Source organism: Salvelinus alpinus, chromosome 2, assembly GCF_045679555.1.
Source record: "Salvelinus alpinus chromosome 2, SLU_Salpinus.1, whole genome shotgun sequence".
NCBI lineage: Eukaryota > Metazoa > Chordata > Actinopteri > Salmoniformes > Salmonidae > Salvelinus > Salvelinus alpinus.
The window spans coordinates 47,903,972-47,930,518 of NC_092087.1; the positions used below are offsets into that span (position 1 = coordinate 47,903,972).

Here is a 26,547-nt window from a genome sequence, read left to right on the forward strand (position 1 = left end):
CCATTACAAATTTAAAGAAGCAGAACAACAACAAGGTCGTGAGCACCACTCTTAACGACAGAGACTAACGCGGAATCCTGCAATGACTGCTAAGGCGGGTTATAATGACAAATCGTTGAATACATAAAACAATATTAAACATTAAGACATGACCACTGAAAATTACTAATCAGAACTACTACTTACACACAAATGATTTAATTGAAGTAAAAGGGACCCTTTACTACAACAATGATTAATGTTTAAGTAACTTCAGTCGTTATAACTCAGTATACATAATACAAATGAGTGTCAAAAAGTTCATAAAAAAACAAAACAGTTAAGTATTTACAACTTAAAAAAGATAACCATATGGGTGGTGAACTCACTTTATTACATTAAGTATTGAACACTGGAATACTTTGATTTGGGTTACTTGAATGGTTCTAGGCAATGGATTTCCACAAACAATGAGTTAGCAGAACTTGTTACGTTGTACAATGTGTGTGTGGGGGTGCTATCTCTGCTCCTTCCTCTCCTCTCTCTGTTTTCCTCATCCTAACACCCCCACAAATCAACATAGAAATGGCAGAATTTACAAGACATGCATTAATTGCAGGAATCTTCACCACACACACACACACACACACACACACACACACACACACACACACACACACACACACACACACACACACACACACACACACACACACACACACACACACACACACACACACACACACACACACACACACACCTACACACCTACACACACACACACACACAAACACACTCATAAACAAGAATGTCAGCACCTTAAACATTGACATTTCTGGAGGACATACACACTCAAATTCAAAATACATTGTTGGACACACACCCACACACATATTCATACATTCACGTGCATATAAGCACATACTTTCCTTACAGTCAAGGTTTACATTTAGTCATCGAGCAGACATTGGTATCCAGGGCAACGCACAGTCAGTGAGGGGCCACAGAGGATGAGTCAGATGTAATCAAGCCTACATCCATCTCTCATCTATCAATCTCTCCATATTTATATCATCACTCCTTCTCTCATCCATCCGTCATCTCCATGCCTGCCTGTTCATATTAGCATACAGCGCTGCTACAGTGAACTGGTTATTCAGAGTGAGTGTGTGTGTGTGTGTGTCGTGTGTCGTGCACACGTCCGGGAGCAACATAATGTATACAATATCTGTCCTAGTACTGCATACAATATTGTTGTTCATATGTGAGCTGCTTCCTATGTTCAATTGGGGAGAAAAGGGTTCCCCCTCTAGCTCATGTTGCTTGTACAGAATAAACAGCTTCTGCAGCCATACCCCTGCACCTGAGGGAGAGAAAGAGGGAGGGAGAGCAGGAGGGAGGGAGCGTGGCGAGGGAGGGATAACTAGGAGGATAACTGTATTTTAGAAGCAGAGGGAGAGAGAATGAAAGAGAGTGGAAGATACAGGAGAGAGAGAAAGAGAGAGGGGGGGGTATTCAGGAGAGAGAGAAAGAGAGAGGGTGGGAGATTCAGGAGAGAGAGAAAGAGAGAGGGGGGAGATACAGGAGAGAGAGAAAGAGAGAGGGAAGAGATACAGGAGAGAGAGAAAGAGAGGGTGGGAGAAGGAGAGAATTATGCAGGAAAGGAGGGAGATGGAGAGAGAGACACAATAAGAGCATAAGAACAGGAGAGAGATGGAGAGGGAGGGAGGGTATGAGAACCTCTATTAGACAGAGAAGAATCTCCCTCCAACCGAGGAAAACTTTGCAGGGGAGGGGGCAGGGTACCCCTCCTCTCCTGTCCTCTACCCCCTAGTCTCACCACGTGAGAGGTGACCAATCACAGTGTGTGTGTGTGTGTGTGTGTGTGTGTGTGTGTGTGTGTGTGTGTGTGTGTGTGTGTGTGTGTGTGTGTGTGTGTGTGTGTGTGTGTGTGTGTGTGTGTGTGTGTGTGTGTGTGTGTGTGTGTGTGTGTGTGTGTGTGTGTGTGTGTGTGTGTGTGTGTGAGAGAGAGAGAGAGAGTGCGTGTGTGCGTGCGTGCATACATTCACAGTCCAGCCGGGTTACTATGCAAGAGAGGGTGGAGCCTCAACACAAGGCTGGCACAGGAGGGAGGGAGAGCGGGAGGGTGGGAGAGAGAGGGAAGGAGAGAGAGTGTAATAGATAGAGGGAGGGGGGGTAGAATGACAGCTGAGAGAGGGATGCGAGATTATGTGTGTGTGAGGGCGAGAGAAAGAGAGAGAGCGGAAAGAGAGCTGAGGAGAAGAGAGTGCTGAGATCCTCTGTGTGTCAGTGGTAGCTGCTTCTGTCTCTCTGGATTTTAGCAGAGGCTGCCTCTGCCTCTGGTAGGGAGAGGGAGAGAGAAGTAGAAAGAGAGAACAAGGCAGAAACAGAGATCGCGAAGGAGGGAGAGCGAGATAGAGAGGGAGCGATAGCGTGGAGATCTTTCTCTCGATCTCTGCTTGGAGCACGAGGATCTATGCTGGATACTTCGTCACTCTTTCTCCTCCTCTTCCTCTCGTTTGCCGGACTCCTCTTTAGAACAGAGGGAAACCTCAGACTCGGCGCTCATCCGTTGCCGTGGCAATGGGCTGTCGGCTCTCAGGGCCGTGGTTCGGCGATGGATTGGGGGTTAGTGTGCACCCTTCTAAATCTGTGTGTGAGTGTGTGTGCATGCTTTCGTGCCTGCGTACTGTATGTGCATCTATGTGGGTGTGTGGAGTATCTGTGTAGATGGGATTTATGGATGGAGGCAGGGTTGTGGTGATGTGTGGGTGTCATGTACATGATCAAGGAGATGGGGAATAACGGAACAGAATACACACCATGACATGATGCCTGCTGCCTGCTGCCTGCTGCCTGCTGCGTGCTTGTGTGTGTGTGTGTGTGTGTGTGTGTGTGTGTGTGTGTGTGTGTGTGTGTGTGTGTGTGTGTGTGTGTGTGTGTGTGTGTGTGTGTGTGTGTGTGTGTGTGTGTGTGTGTGTGTGTGTGTGTGTGTGTGTGTGTGTGTGTGTGTGTGTGTGTGTGTGTGTGTGCGCGTGTGTGTGTGTGTGTGTGTGTGTGTGTGTGTGTGTGTGTGTGTGTGTGTGTGTGTGTGTGTGTGTGTGTGTGTACGCTTGCATATGTGTATGCGAGCATGTGGGTGTGTGAGAATACAGAATAAGAGTTAGATGGGCGTGTATCTTATTATAACAGAAATGTCATATGTGTGAAAGAGTTATTCTATATTCTAGAAAGATTGTGTCTACAGAAAGATTGCGTCTATTGTGTCTGTTCTGCTGTCTCTGTTCTAGCAACATTCAGCTCTGTGTATTATTGTGAGGCTCTGTGTATTATAGTGAGGCTCTGTGATGGGGGCATTTGAGGTTTTGTGTGTGTGTGTGTGTGTGTGTGTGTGTGTGTGTGTGTGTGTGTGTGTGTGTGTGTGTGTGTGTGTGTGTGTGTGTGTGTGTGTGTGTGTGTGTGTGTGTGTGTGTGTGTGTGTGTGTGTGTGTGAGAGAGAGAGAGAGAGTGCGTGTGTGCGTGCGTGCATACATTCACAGTCCAGCCGGGTTACTATGCAAGAGAGGGTGGAGCCTCAACACAAGGCTGGCACAGGAGGGAGGGAGAGCGGGAGGGTGGGAGAGAGAGGGAAGGAGAGAGAGTGTAATAGATAGAGGGAGGGGGGGTAGAATGACAGCTGAGAGAGGGATGCGAGATTATGTGTGTGTGAGGGCGAGAGAAAGAGAGAGAGCGGAAAGAGAGCTGAGGAGAAGAGAGTGCTGAGATCCTCTGTGTGTCAGTGGTAGCTGCTTCTGTCTCTCTGGATTTTAGCAGAGGCTGCCTCTGCCTCTGGTAGGGAGAGGGAGAGAGAAGTAGAAAGAGAGAACAAGGCAGAAACAGAGATCGCGAAGGAGGGAGAGCGAGATAGAGAGGGAGCGATAGCGTGGAGATCTTTCTCTCGATCTCTGCTTGGAGCACGAGGATCTATGCTGGATACTTCGTCACTCTTTCTCCTCCTCTTCCTCTCGTTTGCCGGACTCCTCTTTAGAACAGAGGGAAACCTCAGACTCGGCGCTCATCCGTTGCCGTGGCAATGGGCTGTCGGCTCTCAGGGCCGTGGTTCGGCGATGGATTGGGGGTTAGTGTGCACCCTTCTAAATCTGTGTGTGAGTGTGTGTGCATGCTTTCGTGCCTGCGTACTGTATGTGCATCTATGTGGGTGTGTGGAGTATCTGTGTAGATGGGATTTATGGATGGAGGCAGGGTTGTGGTGATGTGTGGGTGTCATGTACATGATCAAGGAGATGGGGAATAACGGAACAGAATACACACCATGACATGATGCCTGCTGCCTGCTGCCTGCTGCCTGCTGCGTGCTTGTGTGTGTGTGTGTGTGTGTGTGTGTGTGTGTGTGTGTGTGTGTGTGTGTGTGTGTGTGTGTGTGTGTGTGTGTGTGTGTGTGTGTGTGTGTGTGTGTGTGTGTGTGTGTGTGTGTGTGTGTGTGTGTGTGTGTGTGTGTGTGTGTGTGTGTGTGTACGCTTGCATATGTGTATGCGAGCATGTGGGTGTGTGAGAATACAGAATAAGAGTTAGATGGGCGTGTATCTTATTATAACAGAAATGTCATATGTGTGAAAGAGTTATTCTATATTCTAGAAAGATTGTGTCTACAGAAAGATTGCGTCTATTGTGTCTGTTCTGCTGTCTCTGTTCTAGCAACATTCAGCTCTGTGTATTATTGTGAGGCTCTGTGTATTATAGTGAGGCTCTGTGATGGGGGCATTTGAGGTTTTGTGTGTGTGTGTGTGTGTGTGTGTGTGTGTGTGTGTGTGTGTGTGTGTGTGTGTGTGTGTGTGTGTGTGTGTGTGTGTGTGTGTGTGTGTGTGTGTGTGTGTGTGTGTGTGTGTGTGTGTGTGTGTGTGTGTGTGTGTGTGTGTGTGTGTGTGTGTGTGTGTGTGTGTGTGTGTGTGGCAGCCTCTTGTGACCAGCGTTGATGATTACAAGGAGTGACAGCCTTGCCCATCCAACACCACTGAGAGCTGTGACGCTCTGTCTCTCCCCCTCTCTCTTTCTCTCTATCTCTCTCGCTTTCTCTCCCCCCTCTCCTCCTTCCTCTCTTTCACTCTTCCCCTCCTTTTTTCTCTCAATCCTCTCCCCTCTCTCCCTTCCTGTCTCTCACATTCTCTCTCTTCACTTATCCTATTTAACTTACATTTATCCCTCTCCATATTTCCATCTCTACTCTTCATCCTCTCCTCTCCCCTCTTCTCTTCTCCTCTCCTCCCTTTTCCTCTCCTCTCCTCTCTTTTCCTCTCCTCACCCCCCCTCTCTCTGCCGTGGGGTGATGCCTACACTCTACAACATTTCCTGTTGCTTTTACAGTAACATACAGGCAGTCAGTTGCCATAAAAAAGGTAGTATGTTACCGTACTGTATTTTACAGTATCCAATACTGTTACTGTAATATTTTGTACTGTTGTTTTTACTGTAATTTACAGACAACTGGCTGCCTGTACGTTACAGTAAAACAACAGTACAGTGTGTTGCTGTAATATTTTTGCAGTAATTGTAATGAATTAATGGATGAATTCATTAATTGAGGGGAGAAGGGGTTTGTATTTTACAGTATTTTACCGTAATGTTTGGGATTGGTGCAAGCAGATTGGTTGCTAGGTAATGTTTTCAATAAATTGGGACTAGAGGGCAAAACAGACGAAAGGACATGGCAAATACTCAACCATTAAATGTTAGAGACTTGCTGCCACTCCAATCTGTCCCCTATACACATTTAATTGTTGGGGCACTACTACTGTACCACATAGCAGTTAAAGGTGCACTATGCAGAAATCACTCCACCATTGCCTGTTTGCTAAAATTCGAATAGGTTGCCTAATTTCAGTTTATGTGACAAAACAGACAAGTATCGTATAGAGAATCATTGTACCATTTAAACAGCTGTGAAATATATTTTCCATAACCCAAAATATTGTATTTTCAGCTTTTTTAGCTGGTGTACAAAACCAAAGTAAAAGACTCAAAACTTAAGAATGGGGCACATGGAAATAACGCACATAGAATAGATCTACTGCTTCTTAGACATGCTTTCAATGGGAATGACAGATCTATAACTCACAATTCTATGTGAATTTGGTCAGGTCACTCAAAAAGTTACATATTACAGGTTCAAATTGGTACAGCACTCTCACTAACGGGTAGCACAAATGTAGCCTCTTACAAGGCACGCCTCAAAATATGTGAATGAGACATAAAAAACAATACCATGCAACAACTAGTGATCAAAAGGCTTTTGGCGCTCCAAAAATACAGTACGCTAATGTATTCTGTGGGGTGGAATTCGAAATAAAGCAATTCTTTATCTGCCCACAACATTTTCCCACAATGCACCATCATTTACAATATGCTGCTGTATACCGCTTGACAGTATTTTACTGTTAATACATTTACAACTTTACCGTCTAAATCACAGTTTTCCATTAAAGTGTAATATTCAGTATAATTAATTTGTAAATCATATAAATGTTAAACACACCTTGTTTGGTTGATTCACTTCAGACCTTGATGTCGCTCAATCCGATCACTCAGTTACCAATTGCTACACAGCATTGTGTGGTTACAGTAATGTACTGTTAAACCAAAGTTTCTTCAGGAATTTACATGATCATTAACTGTTTACACCTAATATCACCCAGAGTGCATTGCCATTTACAGCAATTTACTGTAAATAATGAATATGGTACTTTACTGTTAGCGTAATTGTATAGTACTGTAAAAACAACAAGATTGTTTTGCAGTGCAGTCTCCTGACTCTTCACCCACAGAGCTTCTCTGTACAGATGGCATTTTGTATCAGTGCACATGGCCTGCAGTAAAAGGCCACCATAATCCTGACATTGTGTGTGAGAGTGTGTGCGGACAGTGGACTGCATGGATAAAGCCATTAAATTATATCTCTCTAGCTTTGTGAAATGTGTATGTTTGTGTGTGTTCATGTGTGTTCGTGTGTATGCATGTGTGTGTGTGGATGTGTGCTTGGCTGAGTGTCTCCTCATGGGGTTAGCATGTCAGGAAAATCGCTCCAGATCATGTCGACACACAGACGCACAAACAAGCTCTAACTCATATACACAATCACAAACACACACGCTTCAATTGTAAATGCAACACATTTTGCCGTTACACTCACAGAGATAGACGACACGCTCACACACAGTGCTTTCTCTGCAACCTTCACAGTAAATCAATTTATTGCACTCTCTCTCTCTCATTCTATTTTTCTTTCTCCCTCTCTTTACTCTCTCTCTCTGTCTCTGTAGCTGTGTGTACTGTAGTAGGCGGTGAGTCGTGTTAGTGATGTACTGTAGTTAAGAGATGCTGTGTACAACTGTGTCACTCTGGTTGGGTGATGGTGTTGTTGGCTCGCGGCTCTAGTATCATGGCTCTGGTGCTATGCTTGGCATCGGGAGTGATTCATTGCAGAAGCCAGATATTGAATTCCAAAGGTTTTGTTTGTCCTCTTGGGTTGGAACACTGATATGCTCTTCGTCCTCATCTTTGCATCCCCTCCCTTGATTTGTATTTGTGTTTATTATGGTTCCCCATTACTTCCTGCCAAGGCAGCAGCTACACTTCCTGGGGTCCAGCAAAATTAAGGCAGTTATACATTATTTCTTTTTAAACCTTACAATACATTCACAACAGATTTCACAACATATTAAGTGTGTTCCCTCAGGCCCCTACTCTACTACCACATATCTACAACACAAAATCAATGTGTACACGTGTGTAGAGTGCGAATGCTATCGTGTGTTTGTAAGCATGTGTCTGTGCCTGTGTTTGTGTTGCTTCACAGTCCCCACTGTTCCATAAGGTGTATTTTTATCTGTTTAAAAAAATTTGACTGCTTGCATGAGTTACTTGATGGGGAATAGAGTTCCATGTAGTCATGGCTCTATGTAGTACTGTGCGCCTCCCATAGTCTGTTCTGGACTTGGGGTCTGTGAAGAGACCTCTGGTGGCATGTCTTGTGGGGTGTGCATGGGTGTCCGAGCTGTGTGCCAGTAGTTCAAACAGTCATTCAAGGTGCATTCAACATATCAATACCTCTCAGAAATACAAGTAGTGATGAAGTGCTCTACAGTGTAGATGAGTGAACTCTGAACCCCCATGATATGTAGCCTAGTGCTCTATATGGGGAATAGGGTGTCATGTGTCTCTTTGTGTTTCCTCACAGGTCAGTGGGCGGGATCTGAGTCACCTGACCAAACGGGATCTTTCCCACCTGAGCAAACGTGATGCTCTTAGAATCCTGGCTGCTTATGAGCAGCCAATCACATTGCAGATCAAGAGCCAGCGTGGGAGGGGTTATGGACTACAGGACTGCAGCACGCAGACTGAGAGACACTGGGAGCCTCTCACCCTGCCCCCCCACCTGGCCCTGCGCAGTTTGGGTGTCACAGCAGCCGGAACCATGCCCAGGGTCAACCCTGCCTACCAGGACAGGTAGAGTCACAGATAGAGACACACACACACACTTCAAATGTCTATAAAAATTAACTAATATCTTCCTCCACTAATTGTTAGATTTGATGACTCCATATCTCTCTCTTCTCTTATTCTCTCTCTTCTTTCTTTCTTTCTCTCTCAGACACTACTGCAGCCACATGAGTCTGCCTCGTGATCACCGTGACAATGGGAGATATGAGTACCTACCTACCGCTCCACAAGACATAGAGGAGTTGGATCCACTTGGTTACCAGGTGACTGACTGACTGACTGACTGACTGACACACACACACACACACACACACACACACACACACACACACACACACACACACACACACACACACACACACACACACACACACACACACACACACACACACACACACACACACACACACACACACACACACACACACACACACACACACACACACACACACACACACACACGCTCACGCCTACATATCTGTACATATCTACCTCAAATACTCCAGTATCCCTGCATATTGTAAATGTGGTACTGTAACTGACCCTGTATATATAGCTTCCTCTCTTATTTCTTATTTCAAAACTATGAAATAACACATATGGAATCATGTAGTAACCAAAAAAGTATTAAACAAACCAAAATGTATGTTATATTTGAGATTCTTTGAAGTAGCCAACCTTTGCCTTGACGACAGCTTTGCACACTCTTTGAGAATCGATTGAGACATGGCCAATAGTTTTTGTTCAACACTTTTTTGGTTACTACACGATTCCATATGTGTTATTTTATAGTTTTAATGTCTTAACTATTATTCTACAATTTAGAAAATAGTAAAAATAAAGAAAAACCCTGGAATGAGTAGGTGTGTCCAAACTTTTGACTGGTACTGTAGGTGTTTCATTAGTCATACGATTTTGATATTGATTACTGCCCTGTTTTGTAGAGTTTGAAAGTCAAGCATGTAAAACTTGAAACACACACTCACACAGACACTTTGACAAACTGTCACCTAGTAGTAGGATGCCACGCATAATATCATAAAGCTTTTCCTTTGGTTTTGTATGAACAATAATCACGTTGTTGTCAGCCAATGCCATACCCTATAATTAAGACTACGGTACGTGGGTACTCTGTCTGTGATTGGACCACCATTCATCACTCAGTACCTGTAGTAGAGACAATCAATCAGCGGTGTTAAATCCTGCACCCCACTCATTATTGTGACTGGTATAACTTCCTGTGTTGTAGACGGGTGATTATAATTAGCCAAGATAATTAGCCCATTGTACTGTATGGTACAGTACATGTGATTAAAGGAGCTAGACCTACAGAATACTGTCTGTGTCTGTGTTGTTCTGCAAGTCCATTGAGAGGATACTATCTATTGAAGAAAACGACCCCGGGACTAGTGGGAAGCTCGTGGGTTTAGTAGTGGGTTGTATGGATCTGGAGGTGAGAGTGTACACAGCGCTCTTTGAACAGGGGACTGCACTTGGGGATACATATAGGGAAAAACAGATACCGAACTAGGGGAGGTTCAGAGCTTACTTCTCCAGGGTGTGTGTGTGTGTGTGTGTGGGGGGGGGGGGTGAAACCGTAAACATCGGGATAGCCTTTTTGTTTGAATAGGGCCCCAGCTCTTCCAATGAATTGCATCAATCAGGGCCAACATGCAAAAGAGCAATTCCAGCCGTCTAAGTCCATATTGCATCCCTCTTGAAGGAAACGCACCCTTCGAGTTCGCTGATCAAGGCTTTGACGCATTTAAAAAAAAAAAAAAAGGCCCTTTTATTTTCCAGAGCGGCTGACTATGTACCATAGTGTAGATCAGGGCTGTACAGCGATGCATTTTTTCAAAATGGAGCAGCTTCCCTCAGCCAACCCAGTCTGGAATTATTCATGCTGCCGACAAACATTAGGGACCTGAGATGGAACTATAAACACACGTGCGCACACACACACAAGCAGGATTGCTCAGGCACAAACAGTCAGTGTGCTTTGCCGCTGCATAAATAGAAGAATAACCAAATCAAAAACCTGATCTTATTTACATCTAAATCATCGACACATTTGGCATCAAGCACATACAAACACACCACATACAGTATATACCCAAACACACTCAACGAAAAACGCACACGCTCACACAATCATAAACAGCGCTCACGTGTTCAGCGGGCGGAATGTGAGCTGCGCCTAATGAAATCCCCTTGGAGAATGGAAGTATGCTCAGCTTAGGATACAGAGGGAAAAACACACTCCTCTCTCCCATCTACAAACATGCTCGTTTGTTTCTACAGCACACACTGACGCAGATACTGCTGCCAGACACAACCTACAGTTCAGTGCAGTAAATCTGTATTGCAAACCTACAGCATGTAATTGACTTGCATTAACGCCCATACTTAATAATCAGGACTTTTGATAACAAAGGGATATTTAGGGGGAATTTTTTGAGAGGCTTGTTCGCTCCAATACAATTATATTTGAACATGGAAATTACATAACCAAAGTTCTCTAATTAGCATTTTCAAAAAATCAGATGCTTGTTTATTCATGTAAGCACACATTATTCATAGTTAGTTCCACATTGATTAACCGCTCGCTCTCTCACTCTCTCATCCCCCCCTCTCTCTCTAAGGACCTGGAGCTGGCCAGTCGTGTTCCGAGGGATCAGAGCTGTCTGATTGGCTGCTGCAACAACCTAGAAGAGCCCAGCAGTTACCACAGCCAGGTGTGTGTATGTGTGTGTGTGTGTGTGTGTGCTTGCGTGTGTGTGGGTGGGTGTTCATGTCTGTGTGTATGTGCTGTATAGCTGCATACTGTGTGTGTGACTGTGTGCTATCGCTAACCTTTCTCTCTCTCTCCTTCAGACTGAGGATGAGGACTATATGTTGGAGAAACCTCTGGGCTACCTGCCACTTCACCATGAGCTGGACAGTGGCCTGGGCTGGACCGACGGTAGCCTGCACCAGGGAGACCTCTCTGGCCTGGAGACAGAGGAGGGGGGTCTGGAGGAATGTCACCCCAGGGGAGGGGGCCTGGCGGTCAGTGGAGGAGGGGGTGGAGGTGGAGGGTCTCCATCATCTGAGTCCTTCATCTCGTCTGAGCTGAGTGACTCAGGGTTCTACAGCGTGAGCACGGGAGAGTTCCGCCGCTTCCAGAGGCTGTTAGAGAAGCGCATGTGCCTGTACAAAGCTCGTCTCCACCACCAGAGGGAGGTGTGCGAGCGGGAACGCCGCGACAGCTGCCAGAAGAACCACAGAGAGCTGCTTGAAGCCATCCCTGAGGCACTGACCATGCAGCCCCAGCCCTCCTGCTCCATGCCTGGCCTGGCCGCTCCATCCATGGGCCCTCCACCCCACGGACTCTTCAGGTAGGGGTTCATCACCAGACAATGATCATTATGATTGTCATAGTTTTCCATTATAACGTGATCCATAGCCATCCATCTTCAAAGTATCCTCAGTCCAGTGTTGAACGATGATAATGCATGTTGTTCACCATTGTTTCATCGCATTTATAACTCCTGTTGCCCTCTGTATCTTCAGGGTGTCGTCCGTCCAGTTCCGGAAGGCGGATCGTCCCTGTCTGAGCAGACACAGCTCAAGTAGCGGGTCCCTATTCAACCCTCACCACGCCCCTGCGCCCCTCTCTGCCCATGCGCCTGTCCTCTCCACTTGCAGTACCCCCTCCGGCCACCGCAGGCCGCCACCTCCACTGCAGCACCAGGGCTCCAGCTCAATGGGGCAGCTGCGGAGAAGTAGAACCCTGCACCACCGTGGCCCACCCCAGGAGCGTGTCAGACGGGCCAGTCACCCGTCATCCCCCTCCTATGCCACCCTGCAGCATTGTGGGGTAGCGCCACCTAGAGGCCTGGAGCTGGGCCTGCCTGAAGAGGGAGAATCAGAACTGGTCCTCACACACCCAGCAGGATTGGCCCTCTCACCACAGCAACATGCAATCTCTCTGGGGGAACACAGAGGAGCTGTGCCCTTACCAAGGGGACATTACTGCGACAATAGTGGAGGTCGTGATCAGCTGGTTAACGACAGGAGGCAGCAGCAGGAGAGGAGCTTTATGTCAGAGATACCAGTGCGGGAGAGGGAGCAAGAGAGAGAAAGAGAAAGGGAGCATGAAAGGGAGCGTGAAAGACAGCAAGAAAGAGAAAGAGAGCGAGAAAGAGAAAGGGAGCGAGAAAGAGAAAGGGAGCGAGAAAGAGAACGAGAGAAAGAAAGAGAGCGGGAAAGACAAAGAGAAAGAGAGGTGCACCGCTTCAGCACCCTCAGCCACCCTCCCCAGACATCCATGGACATCCATGAGACATGGCCTAAACCGGCCAATCGGCTGTCCCACCAGGGGTCAGGGGGTGGTGGGGGCCTCTACAGCACTCTTGAGGGCCACACTGGGGTCGGGGCTGGGGTCGGTGGAGGGTCCAGGAAGTGCCCCAATCCTAACCCCAACCCTACCCCCAACACTAACTCCAACCATCCTAACCCGAGAGCTGTGAGGAACCAGATTCTTCGCGACCGGGCGTCGCAGCTAGCGGACGAGCGCAGCGGGATGAGTACGGATGAGGAGAGTCAGGAGGTGATGAGGGGGAGGTACTGGAGCCGCACAGAGAGACGGGAGCACCTCCTACTGGCCCGTGAGCAGAAGCAGCAACAACAGCAGGCCCGAGGGCAACAGGCTTACACAAGGCCAGGAGCCAATGGAGGATCAGGTTCTCTGAGAGAGGCAGGCGTCAACACAAGAGGAGGCGCTATGGGAGGAGGAGGGAGAGGAGTTATTCAAGAGGAAGAGGCTGTGTCTGGAGGGGGAGGGTCTTTGGGAGATGGCCGGTGCAACACGGTGCTGGAGCTCAGCCAAAGGAAGTTGAGTCGTCTGCAGAACAGGAAGCTGTTTGATGATTGGACGACGGTGGAGGAGCTGCTGACTCACGGGACGAGGCTGGGTACCCGAGACGAGATGTCCCTCTGTCCCAGCTCACTACTGACTGTCACTACTGTATAGGGTCTGTGTGTGTGTGTGTGTGTGTGTACATGCGTGTTTTCCACTATAAAGCACCACGGACAATAGCTTTGTGTGTGTGTGTGTCAGTGCATGACCTTCTTACTAACTGAATACTGTAACACACTGCAAGTGTGTGTCTGTTACAATCTGTGAGCCTGTGTGAGAGAGGAGAGGTATGTGTGTGTGTGTGTCTGCACCATGTCTGGCTGCCTCATGCTCATAGGGTTTGAAAAACAGTTTTCTAAAACACAATAGAGAGAAATAGTAATGGCGTCTTTTTGTAGGCACTAACTCCGCCATGGTTCGTTGGACAAAGCCGATGAGGAAAATGAATGGCGTTTTTGTAGGGGTTTTGGATAAACGCCGAAAATAAGGTCTGTGTGGAAACACTAGCTTAGGAGATCTTATACATTTTCTTCTATGAGAATCTTCATCAGCTAACGCCACTTTGTGAATTTTGAAGATTTTAAGTTGTTATAAAAAACACATAAATCACATAAAAGCTTCATAATTCGTAAAGGTCATGTTAACTGACTGCTATTATCTCATTCGGTATTTGTTCCAAAACTCTTTCCCCATTCACTTTTCCCATCGGGATGGATGAACGAACCATATAAGGTAACCCGGAAATAAGGTAACTTATTTCCGGGTTTTAAGACTACAAGCTGGCGAGCTCTATACAGTATTGTGTCATTTTGTTGCTCTTATCTTTGGGTAATTTTTTTATGTAAAAAAAAAAACGCTGACCGGTGACATTGATGAAACATTGACTTTTACGCCTCAACTAAAAACGTGACTGAGATTTCTAAAAGCAATACAGCACCGTAAGAGAATCCGCCAGAACACAGCTCGCTGGACATGAGATAAGATGTCATCTTACACCAATGCCACAGACCAGCAAGCGTAGCACTGTGTGTTCATTGATAACCACCCCGCTCAATCAATGTGTTTTTGACACCGAGATCCAGTTTACAGTCTTATAGGGGGAGGGTGTTGCAGTGGGAGATGTTTGTACAGTACCTGACGTGATTGTGCTCAACCCGCCTGGTACCCTTGAGTCCGCAACAACCAACCCAACCCTCTCCCCCCTATCGTTGGCTTGACGTTTACATGACCTGTTTCCAGGGATAGATACTGTAGAGTAGATAGATGGAGTAGGCTGACCCTGAGGCTGGCCAGAGGTTAATGGTAAATAGTTGTGGTACTGAAGGCCTCTGCAGGTTAGGAGTCAATTAGTCCCAGGAAAGAGGCTGGTGTTTTTACAGTTAACCCACAGAACATTGACTGTACAGGGAAGGGACTCGGGCCAGTGGGATGACTGTAGAATGATCTATTGCTGTTGTTATTTAGATCACAAAGCTTTTATGGAAGATTACAAATAAAATTATTTGTCATAGTGGTGTAGAGCCTTTCCAGATATAACACTCACAATCCATGTAAACAACAAACAAACAAAAAATTCTTTCTTTTAAATCATTTGTAAAGAGAGCTGTGTTGAGCTTGAAAGGAGCGGACCAGGTTTCTGTATATTGGTCTTAGCTGGCTATGTATAGCCTTGTTCCTTCTGTGTTATTTTCTTCTGTACATATTCATTATGGAACGTACCGTACAAGGCTAGGGTACAGGGTCGACAATGGGGTTTTAAGCTCTAGTTGACGAGGGCCACAATGTCTGTAAAATTGGTTTTCTCCCTTGATTGATAAGACAGATGGGGGTCAGATGTATAATAAAGATAAAAATAAATTAAAAGGCTTATGTCAGGGTTATGCAGACTTATGTCAGGGCTATGCAGGATTATGTCAGGTCTATGCAGCCCTGTTAACTCAAGGTTCACTGTGGTAGGTACTACTCACACTGTCATTGATAACTTAATGTAATAATAATGATAATAGGTGTGATTTGCTTTGTGATTAGTGTCGTCAGCACTCGTCATTAGTGGCACATGGCGCTACAGGATCACACACCTTAATGCACTGAGTGTGTTTCTCACACACTCTCACACCGCGTGTGGTTCTTACACACACACACACACACACACACACACACACACACAGCAAGAAAGACTCACACCTGCCTGGTGCGTGAGCTGAGAGAGGCAGAGGAAGAGAGAAATGGAAGATAGAGGGAGAGGGAAATAAATACTGAGAGAAAGAGAATGAGAGGGAGGGATGGAGAGCGTGATGGATTCGTCGCTCTCTCCTCGAGGTGTTCCACGTCACACTCGGCATGACTCAAATGCTCAGAATAATGGATGAAAAACGACAGGATTTATTCCCTCCATCCCCTCTTCCATTTCTCTCTATATATACTGTATGGTGAGGATTATTAAGGCTGAAAATAGCCTTCCTTCCCTGTGAGAAGTGAAATCGCACAGGAGAGACGCTTGGGGTAGGAGTGGGGGGGACTTGTGATTTAAAGCTCTGCACACCTCTGGTTCCTCTCCCTACTCCCACTACACTGTTTCCCCACGGACAGGGCTCCAAACGTCTCCCACACCTTACCGTCTGTGCAACTCTCTGGTTCTGCTTGTTTTCACTTTTCAGAAGACTCTTTTTGGGTAGGATGATGATGTACATGTGGTTGTAATAAAGAGATTTTAATTAGCTACTAAAACCCGTCCAGTGTTTGAATGTTGATTCTACAATGTGATCAGACGAGTACATTTAGCTCCACCTTGCCTTCCATAGAGCCTCCTTACCTATTCCGTTCCTTCCCGATTTTCCTCCAGCCATTTTGTAAACCTGTTTTATTATGAAGTCGCTTCCACATCCATTTACATGTGGTCCTCCACTCTGAACCGTCCTACCTGGATCCTAAGTGATCTGAAGAGACCAGAGCGCAATATGGCCTCCCAGGAATTTGCTTCCACCTGTCAACTTCTTTCCCATCAGTGTGTGCATAACTAAAAGGACACAAGTAGAGGGACCCACTCCTCTAAACTGACCCATTCCACCACATCAATAGGGTCATTGTTGATCTTCTGGGTCCTCCGAAGTTCATGTCACGTTGACAACAGGCTAATGAACCAGTTTTGATTATTCTAACTTAGTGAGGACTGACCATGATGATGTGATATCTGGAAGGATTTACAGTAAATACTTGACACCCTTGGGAAACAGATTCTTTAAACAAACCTGAAATAACACCCTATTTCACATACAGTGCACTCCAGAACACTATAGACACTCCGCTCAAAATCAAAGTAGTACATTATATGGGCCACGGTAGCATATGTCGTCATTCGAGACTCAGACATTGATCGGAATGTGACTTCTTCCTGGTTTAAATACTTCTATCCTGTCCCTGGTCTGACTCCAAACTCATGTAGTCAGCACCACCCACCCATCCATCACCACAACGGCAACACCACGCCTGGCCAATGATCTAATGAGCTTGGTCTTATATAACCAGTGTGAATGATGAGCCAGTCAGGCATGCTGAGGAGATGCACCTTCTGCACATACACACATTCCTTTATTACCCGGACAGCCTAAGAGGGTGAACAGCTGTCCACACATAGACAGTCAGACCCAACTGTAATCTTTCCATCTGCAACATTGGTCCACTCTACAAGATAAGCAACGCACACACAGGGGCCGTGAAGGTTTAACTGGCCCGTTGGCTGTTGTGGTGTCTTTTCTTTTCTCTCAATTTCAGTTTTTTTTCTTCTTCAAATAAAACAATTTAAAATGTATTTGCAGTGGGTATAGGACCATATATTCATTTACTGGATGACCGCAATCAGCTCCATACTCTGTATTATTCACCTGTGTGAATCCTCTAGTTCCTAATCGGTTCTTACAAAATAAAGGCAAAATGGAACCCAACTGTGCAGAAGCACAAAATGGAATCCAAATGACAGGGAAAAGCTCTTCATTATCACTACCTAGCTCAGCCAGGCAGTGAGTGAGGCTGTATCTCACCAGGCTCCGTTCTGCGGGGGGAGGGGGGGCAATTGGCGTTGTAGGAGCGCCATCTTGTGCCACAAACCTGTCATAACATTCTGACGGTTACAAAATGGTGCATGGCCTGCTTTAGCTATGATTGGTGGAGGATACTACTGTATGCGTTGTAACTGTAGGGGGGGGGGGGGGGGAGAAGCAGAGTGAGAGATTGTTCTTCCAGACAGGAATCTCTAGTCAGGATGACTCAATAACACAGCGGTCGAGTCAAAAACAATCTAAATGGTTTAATAACATGTATAAAAAGAAACACAAAAAGACATGTCCAGAAACAGAGTTAGAAGCAGACCAGTTGGGACACATTCCATGTAATAACTCCTGTACATCAGTCATTCTACAGAAAAAAAGACAGAGGGGAGAAGAGAGGTGACCCTATACTATTGCAGACTGTTGCTTGCCTCTTCTCTTGGTTTGTTTCTGTTACTCATCCCCCAAAAAAAGTGAAAATGAGAAAGTGTGAATCTGCTATGTTGCAGGAGTTCCTTGTCAGAACTCTCATCTAAAACTTGTGACATCATCAGGTCACATACATCAGTCTTTGACAGGAGGGAGATAATCCAGGTAACCATAGCAGCCAGCACAGAGAGGACAGAGAGAGACAGCCGGTAGGGAAAGTCACAGCCTGAGCAATAGAAGGCTGTGATGTCATAATGAGTCTTGTGGGGTTGTGGTGGGGGGGTGATACCATAATGACAGTCTTGAGTGATATCACAGAGTCTTGATTTTAGGAGAGTGTAAAAACAGGCCGAATTTAGGTGCCTGTCCTTCCCCTTCCAGAACCACAGGGGGCGATGATGATTATGGTGCTGGCTCAGTCCAGTCCCCCGATATCATGCTGCTTGTAGGACTGTGAAACCAGGCTCCCTGTAGGAAAGACACCAAGAATATCACACAGAATAGAGAACTCCATGAATAGAATAGTCACATGGTTGCCATGGCACCACGAGGAAGCATAGGTAGAGAGCTTCTATACATTTCTAAAATATGTTGTTTCAAGTATCTTTTTACACCAAGGTTTCCCATGACCTCTGAGTGTTTCTGAGCGATAATATCTGGTGGTTTTGACCCATGGAAGTTGCTCGACTAATGGCAAGTCAGTTTGTTTGGCTAGGCATTTGAAGGACGCATCAGCACCAGCTTTTTCCACCTGCCCTGATTGCATGAATGATGTGGACAGCGGCGCGAGGGGTTGACAGGCCCGCCTCATAGGGGACTGTTTCCTGACTACTGCCGAGGTGCGGTGCTCTTTCCCGGCGCTAATAGCTGCCGAAGCATCACCCACTACTTCAGTCGCGGACTGTCCAGCCTACCAACAGACAGGGGGGGGGGGGGGTGACTGACGAAGAGCTGTCTGAGTAACTGACCGACGATGCTCCCTCTCTGTGTCGTCGATGCTCCCTCCGCTTAAGCGACTGCACAGCCGTTCTGAACAACACCTGAAGCTGTGGAAGACTGTTGCCCAAGACCATCCAGATCTCTGCATTTCTTTTGTTCATTGAGATTGTCTTTGTAACGAAAAGCGCTACATAAAATAAATATATTATAGCTCACAACATACCTTCTTGTCGGAGAAACACAGTCAGAGATGATGTCCTTGAACACATTAAATGTTGCCCATTTGACCTTCCCAGGTCCAGAAATTATAGTGTATCAAGATAAATTTCAAACTTTTCCCAGAGCAGACAGTATGGTGGGTCAACGTGAACTCAACACTGAATTCAATACAGAGGCATTACAGGTATATCATGGCTCTTGGCATAATGAGTTTCTCAACAATGCAACTTGAAGAGCGGTGCATTAGAAAGTAAAATGGGATTCAAAATAAGAAATTCCTTCACTTTGCAACAGCAGAAGTTAGCACTGAAACAATAATACAACTTAGACGTGTATTGGAAAATAAAATGTGATTCAAAAGAAGAAATTCCCTCACTCTCCAACAGGGGCGACAGGTAGCCTAGGGGTTAGCGCTTTGGGCCAGTAACCGAAAGGTTGCTGGATCGAATCCCCAAGCTGACAAGGTAAAAATCTTTCGTTCTGCCCCTGAACAAGGCAATTAACCCACTGTTTCCCGGTAGGCCGTCATTGTAAATAAGAATTTGTTCTTAACTGTCTTGCCTAGTTAAATAAAAGGTAAAAAAATAAATGTAAAAAAATTATCTTTTTAAATTGCAGATGCATAGCCTGGTGGGTCGTTCCATGTAATTTCAGCAAATCATGACACCCACCATCTCAGATTGTTCTGAAAATCGCTACTGTAGTTAGAAACAGATAAGATAAGCATTCCTACAACCTTATTTTGTTGAAATATAATTTGATCTGAGAAATTAAGCTAATTGATTGCACCCAAATTGCCCATTTTTATTTATAGCATTCATATAATATAGTACCTTACATCTGATTTTGACCAAACTTTTTTCTAACAATAGCTAGGTTTCCATCCAATTGACGACATATTTTCATGCAAATATTCTAGAATCCACATAAAGAAAATATGCGCATTTTCCCGCCAGTGATGCATTTCCACTAAACAGACGTATTGCAGATAAATACTTAGTTTTTTTAATCAGTGCGTGACGATGTAGTGCACACAAAATGTACTTTTCCACTTAAGCTTTCATGTACCGAATAAAAATCTAAAGTTCACTGTGTTTCCATCGCATTTTCAACTCTACTAATAGTTTTGTCACAAAAACTGTTGGGTTAAATTGCAAATGTGCCAACTCTGGTCTCGACTCATGCGCTCTAGCATTACATAGGATCATAGCATTACATACATCACCAAAGCAAAGAAACGCAACGTGTATAGTGGAGCTGAAGAGTCAGCAGTTTATGGACAAGGTATGGCAGCAACCAAAGAACACATGCTTTGGTTCTGTTTATCTGGCCACTGTTTCAAATGCTAATGTTTTAGCAATTGTGGTACAAATCCAATGTAAGTCAATGGTACCTATATTAGCATTTTCGTGCTTCATTCCCAAAGATATAAGTAACACTATTGAGGTACAAAATCAATTTTTAGATACTTCAGGATGGTTTAAACATGAAGCGTAAAAATGATAATATATATTCCATTGACTAAACAGTTAGCATTTGAAAAAGTGGCCAACAAAACCAACGCATGGGTTGCTTTCATACCTTGTAAATAGACTGCTTACAGGCTAAGGAAGCCCGTGTCATTTTGTAATTTGGGTGAACTATTCCTTCAACATGGGGGGGGGGGGGTCGTAGGAACAGAACCATATAGTGGTCAGAATCTCATAATATCTGGATGTAGGACGGGACAAACCTAACAACTTCAATTGGTAATTTCTCTGTACAGAGGAGAAAAAAAAACTATAACCAAATTTACTGGGAATACATTACATAAGATGAAGAAACAATACTCAGAGCCGCAGCTCCATACTACTTGTCAGACACAGAAAACTGATACTATATACTCATCGTCGTGGTGGGATTGGTGTGTGTGTGGGGGGGGGGGGGATGTTCTTGAGTGGCTTTTGACCAACTCTATGGATTCCTCATGTCTGACTCATTGTTAGTAAAACATTTGGTCCAAATCAGATGTTACGTAATATAGTTAGTGAATATTATATGAATCCTATAAACAAAAAAAATGGCCAATTTGGAAGCAATCAATTAGCCTAATTTCTCAGATTTCGATATTATATTTCAAAATAATGTTGCAAGAACACTAATCGTATCTGTTTCTAACATGACCAATTATTTCAGGACAATCAGATGGTGGGTTTCAAAATGGTGGAACAGCCCTGGTGTCAAGGTCATGATAGACAGCAATGCATTAGGTGTTTGACCAATAAAAAACGAGTAGACATTCGAGCACAGCCTATGGCGGCTCAGTTTTGCTCCTCTCTCAGTGTCTTGCATTGTGGTCCGGCTGGATGATTTGACAGTTGTTAAAAACAAAGCATAGCAAACATCACCAATCTCTGAGCAGACAACTTGATTCCACAAATATACACAACAAACACAGAGACACACACCCAACATAGACACACAAGCCCTGGTGAGAGCGAGGCAGGAGCGGAGCAGGAGGGTCAAAGGGCAAGCAGCAAGTAGACAAACCAGCCGCAGGTCAGGTCAGGAGAGAGCCAGCTAGCCGGCCATGTTGGAAACCAAACAAACCCAATATCCAGAATCGAAACTAACCCCCTCGCCTCGCAACGGGGAGAATCTCTCTTGATGGGATTTTGTGGTTATTAATCTGGCCCAGAATCAGTTCCCAATCAGTAGTTAGAGGCGGGTTGTGAGGCTGTGGTGTGCAGGGGTTGACGGTCTGGGGGATGGTTTGGGGATCAGTTGGGGGGGGGGGGGTCAATGTCTGTTTGTGTGGTGGGCGGGGGCGGGGAGCAGAGGGCTGGTGAAGCGTCGTAGCTAGCAGGATTAGCATGGCTCCTCATGGTGGCTTCATATCATATTGCATCCTTACCTGCTGCAGTCAGGCCCCCCTCCGCTCTGCCCTTCATCCCTCCTCCTCCTCCTGCTCCTCCTCCTGCTACCGCTCCGTCAGGGTAGACCCTGTCCCCCCTGTAGGGTTTGGGCCTGAAGGGAAAGTCTTTCTCTTTACCTTTGGATCCTTTTGGCCGCCCTGCCGTCTTCTTCTTGGACTTGCTGTCTCCCTTTACCCCCAGTAAGGGGTGCACCTCTACGATAGTGAGAGAATACACAGGTCAGGGTACTAGCTCATGATTAAAAAGTAAAAAGTGTTCATATTGTGTGTGTGTGTTACTCTCACCATCACTAGGCACCCCCTGTAGTTCGATGGTGGTGGTACGAGCCTTCTTTTTGGGCGGAACTCCCTCTGAGGACGGCTGGCGCTTCTTGTCCCCGCTCCCTGTGTGGGCTGAACCATCTTCTACAGGGGTGGTCTGACCGGCTGCATCCGGAGGGGGACCAAATGGATTCTCCTCAGGGTCTTCTACCTCTGGAGCGATGGGCAGGTAGAGCAGGGCCTTGAAGTCCTCCAGCTCCTCATCACTAACACAGGGGGGAGATCAGAGACCACAATCCATATTCATCATTGTATTACTATTAGACTTCTATTCAATTGCAATGCCTATTTAAAGCTATAAGGCTGTCACCATTGAAACACCTGTCTACCTTCATCATCGAACACACTTACCTGCTGCAGAATGCTACGATGGGGTCAACAGAGGTCACATCCACCTCCTCATCCTCCGCAGCGTCAGCACCTGACACACACACACAAATCAGTCCCTGACTAGTCGCAATGCAAGGGTGTGCGCGTGTGTGCCTGTGTGTGCGCGCGCACGTCTACCTGTCTGTTCAGGTTCACTCTTATCCTCATCCTCTATGTCAAACTCAGACTCTCTCTCCTCATACTCCACGTTCTCATCCAGCTCCTTGAAGTCTGGGGCGAACGCACTCCAGTTTTCCTGAACACAAAAACACATAGCGTTGAGTTAGCTAACCCATTCCATCAGATTCACTTGCAGAGGAATCACTCTCGGAAATCAAAACCTAGGTAGCCAAGTCGCAGAAAGAGACCAGTCCAGCACCCAGACCAGTTCCAGGGTGAAGAACTCAGGTCCAACCTTATTGTGTGTCACTCACCACTTGGTTCTGAGCCCAGATGGACACCACTCCGCTGGATATGGAGGCGATGATTGGTCGCACAGGGTGCCACTGCAGAGAGGTCAGGGTTCATAGGTCAGGAAAAAGTTCACCAGCACCATGAGTTACTGTCAATTCTGTGAATCTCCAGTACAGACAATTCAAAACAGAGGAAGCACATCATCCAGAAACGAGGCAAAAAAAGAGAATAACTCATGACAATTAGCTAGTGAGGGGAAGAGGGCTAGAAAAAGAAAGGTTTTGGGTGGTTCCTTACAGCCACGTCCAGCAGTAGTTCTCCTCTGGTTCCATGGAGGATCTTTACCAAGTTGCCAATGCTCTTCTCCCAGATGTACAGAGCATGCTGCCGGGCTGAACCAGCCACAATGTACTCCCCATCCCCAGAGAAACAACACCGCTTCCAGGGAGTCCTACAGAGAGAGGAGAAGGAGTGAGGGAAAGAGATGTATCAAAGTGAGCATGTGTGTGGTTTGTATGCACAGCGAAGGCGTGCGTGTGTGTGTCTCTGTGTATGTGTGTGTGTGTGTTCACCTGTTGACCAGGTCCTGTAGTTTCTGCATGGGCTCTGGCTCCCCGTCTCTCCCACAGGTGAGAATCTCCCTCCCGTCATACACCCTGATGATTCTGTCTGCTGTGTTGATGAGGAAACAACTGGAGAGAGGGAGAGAGGAGAGAGTGGATCACGATCAGTCCTTTGACGGAACTATGAAATATTCTCCGTAAGAGGCACACAACTACCTTCTAAGTACCAGAATGATTTCTCACACAAACATAGTCCTATTGCCTTTCAGCCTTCATCAACACATACTGATTCGTTTCCTCTCAGACCTCTCACCTGCCCTTGCGCGCAAACTCTATGGACTTGATGGCTGTGGTGTTACTGGTCCCTGTTGTCACCCGAAACGATGCCACCAGATCCTGTGTGTCCGTGTTCAGCACCAGAATCTGCAGGGTCACATCAGTGAGAACAATAAGCTCACACACACACACACACAACCTATAAAGTGCTAAATAGAAAAAGAATATGGCAAAATGTCTGATCCACAAATACATAAACCCAGGCCACAGTGACCTCTGACCTTTCCTTTGGCGTTGCCGGTGTAGATGTACTCCCCCCGCCGGTCGAAGGCCGCCACCACATTCAGGTCAGAGTCGTCATCCACGGGCAGAACCACGTGTTTAGAGTCGGACAGGGTAAGCAGCACCGGAGCTGACTTCATAGGACACACCAGGACTTTGTCACTGAAACAAAGGACAGGTTGAGATTTACAAGGGGGGATTTCCATATTTTCCCATACCGTTACTCCCTTATCCCATATTAGATAAACAACCACTTCACAGACCTTTGGGTGTGTAAGGGTTGAGATTAGGAGTAACAATAAATTAGGAATCATAAGAGGCCTGAGGTGTAGGCTGAGCTAAGGTCGAAGTATAGATATATATTTCCCAGGTGGGTGGGGTCGGTGGTACTAACTGTAGTTTAATGGTTAGGGTTAGGAGTTATGAGTTAGAAAGGACAAGACTAGGCTGAGGTATAAGATGAGTCAGATATATAGAAACTCACAGGTCTCTGGGGTGGTACTGCAGTTTGAGGATGGGCGAGGGGAAGCGGAACCTCTGGTCACAGTCTCCCGTCAGGACGTCCCATAGCGACACTATGTTATCTGTAGACGCACTCACCAGCTTGTGACCGTCTCGACTCCAACTGCAGAGGCACAAGGTTAAGGTTCAGGACAGTTAAGATTCAGAACCACACTAAAAATAATTCAGAACCAGTCAAAACACCTTTTGACAAGGGCTCCAGGACCAAATCATGGGTTTATGAGTAAATAGAAGAACATTTTTGCATATATAAATGTAAGCATAGTTTGCTGATTATGAAAAGTGTTTATGCTACAGTGTTGGGGTCCATTCCATTTGCAATCAATTCATAAGGTAAACCAAACCACAATTCTTCCGAAATTGGAATTTCAGTGTACTTCCCGAATTGACTGCAATTGAAATGGAATTGACCCCAACCCTGGTGTTTTCCCTTTCTCGTGACCGCGGCTCACTTTCTCACCACAGTGAGCAGACTGGATGAATGTGAGCGCTGATGATCTTGGCGATGCCCCGTGTCAGGAAATCCCAGATGACGATGCGTCCGTCGTTGCAGCCCACTGCCAGAAGCGTGCCCCAGCGGTTAAAGGTGCATGTGAGAGCCATACTGATACAGTCCAGAGTGCCATCGGCCTCCTGTCAATGAGATCGCAACTATATGTGAAGACACTCACACAGACACAGGTGTATTCATCAGGAAGTCACTCAGGATAAGAGCGTCTGCTAAATGACTACAATGTAAATGACAAGTAACATGTAGAATAAGATTGGAATGGCTTACCTCTGGATAGTTCTGCCCGAACGACTCTATAGAAAAATAACAAATCATGTGGTTAGCTCTCTAGTACATATAGACTGACTTAGGTCATATAACAGCTGGAAGAGCACACAATCCACAGACTAGCTAACGTTACTGGCTGTTTACATACTCTGAGTCCAAACGACAGTATCTACATACGAAGATCGTTCATTGGCTAATGTAATGGCTAAAGTCTAATAGTAGTAGTTGCCTGCTATTTTGCGGTGTGCTTTCACCTTGTAGTTAAAAGGTAAGATTAACACTCTGGAAATAAATAGATTGTATGTATCACTAACGTTACTTATACTCAGACTGCTTTGTATAGTATTTGGCGTTCGTTAATTAGCATGCTAGTGCTGCCAAGCTACGATATCCTCCTTTACGTGAAGTCCTGCACCCAAGAAATTATTGAAGAATTATAAATTATCCTTACCGAGCAACTCTAAATTCATCGCTGACCAATTCTGAGACCACGAATATCAAAATAAACAGTATTCAAGTCGATTTATCCAAAACACAGACGTTGAGCTATGTAGCTCTGTTGCTAACAAGAGAGTGACTGGCGCCTAGCTAACGAAGGACCCCAAACAAAGTCACGCTGAAATTGCCCAAATAAAAATCTATACGGATTTCATTCATTTTATTGTATGTTAAAAGTAAACTATTTGCAATTATGTTTTAGATTATTTTTGTACGTCTGATTTCAGATATTTATTCAAAATATGAATATATGAACGTGTACGTTATTTAATTCATAACGTCCTCCATCCAGGCCGACACAGTTGCGCTTGTTTCCATGTTTTAGCAGGCAACTGCACTACGCATAGGACTCTAAAATCTTACCACCCGTGAACATCCGGGTCTTTCCCAATGTAACCAATCACAAAATACACGGGGAAAACAGGGCGGTGTTTCAGGTTATAGAAATTAAGTTATTCCATATAAAATACATATTTTCAACCTACAATGAAAACATAAATGGCACGAAAACTACATAAGAAATCATATCTAGTCCACCAAAAGCCTCTACATACTAGAAAGTCAATAGCCCGGCAGGAGCCAGTCAC

The 26,547-nt window shown here is 45.6% G+C and overlaps 2 protein-coding genes across 3 annotated transcripts; one reads left to right on the plus strand and one right to left on the minus strand.

The window, feature by feature from the left end:
- Positions 1-3,682: 3,682 nt before the first annotated feature.
- Positions 3,683-13,641, plus strand: LOC139563405 (uncharacterized). The gene is made up of 6 exons (XM_071382054.1): positions 3,683-4,117; positions 8,231-8,499; positions 8,645-8,756; positions 11,136-11,228; positions 11,368-11,870; positions 12,046-13,641. The coding sequence occupies exons 1-6, from the start codon at positions 4,073-4,075 to the stop codon at positions 13,505-13,507; spliced, it is 2,484 nt and encodes an 827-aa protein (XP_071238155.1). The 5' UTR covers positions 3,683-4,072; the 3' UTR covers positions 13,508-13,641.
- A 4,035-nt stretch (positions 13,642-17,676) lies between these two features.
- On the minus strand, positions 17,677-26,294 carry LOC139563422 (retinoblastoma-binding protein 5). Of its 2 annotated transcripts, none has more exons than XM_071382096.1 (14): positions 25,914-26,294; positions 25,463-25,488; positions 25,145-25,317; positions 24,647-24,787; positions 24,162-24,324; positions 23,918-24,027; positions 23,614-23,733; positions 23,339-23,492; positions 23,062-23,133; positions 22,766-22,883; positions 22,610-22,679; positions 22,223-22,464; positions 22,055-22,132; positions 17,677-18,333 (listed from the first exon to the last, which is right to left on the minus strand). In XM_071382096.1, exons 1-14 carry the CDS (start codon positions 25,930-25,932, stop codon positions 18,281-18,283), a joined length of 1,539 nt encoding a protein of 512 aa, XP_071238197.1. In that variant the 5' UTR covers positions 25,933-26,294; the 3' UTR covers positions 17,677-18,280. The 2 variants fall into 2 exon arrangements, with proteins under 2 accessions (XP_071238197.1, XP_071238188.1); XM_071382087.1 differs by having other exon boundaries at positions 21,917-22,132; positions 25,914-26,070.
- Between the last annotated feature and the right edge of the window lie 253 nt (positions 26,295-26,547).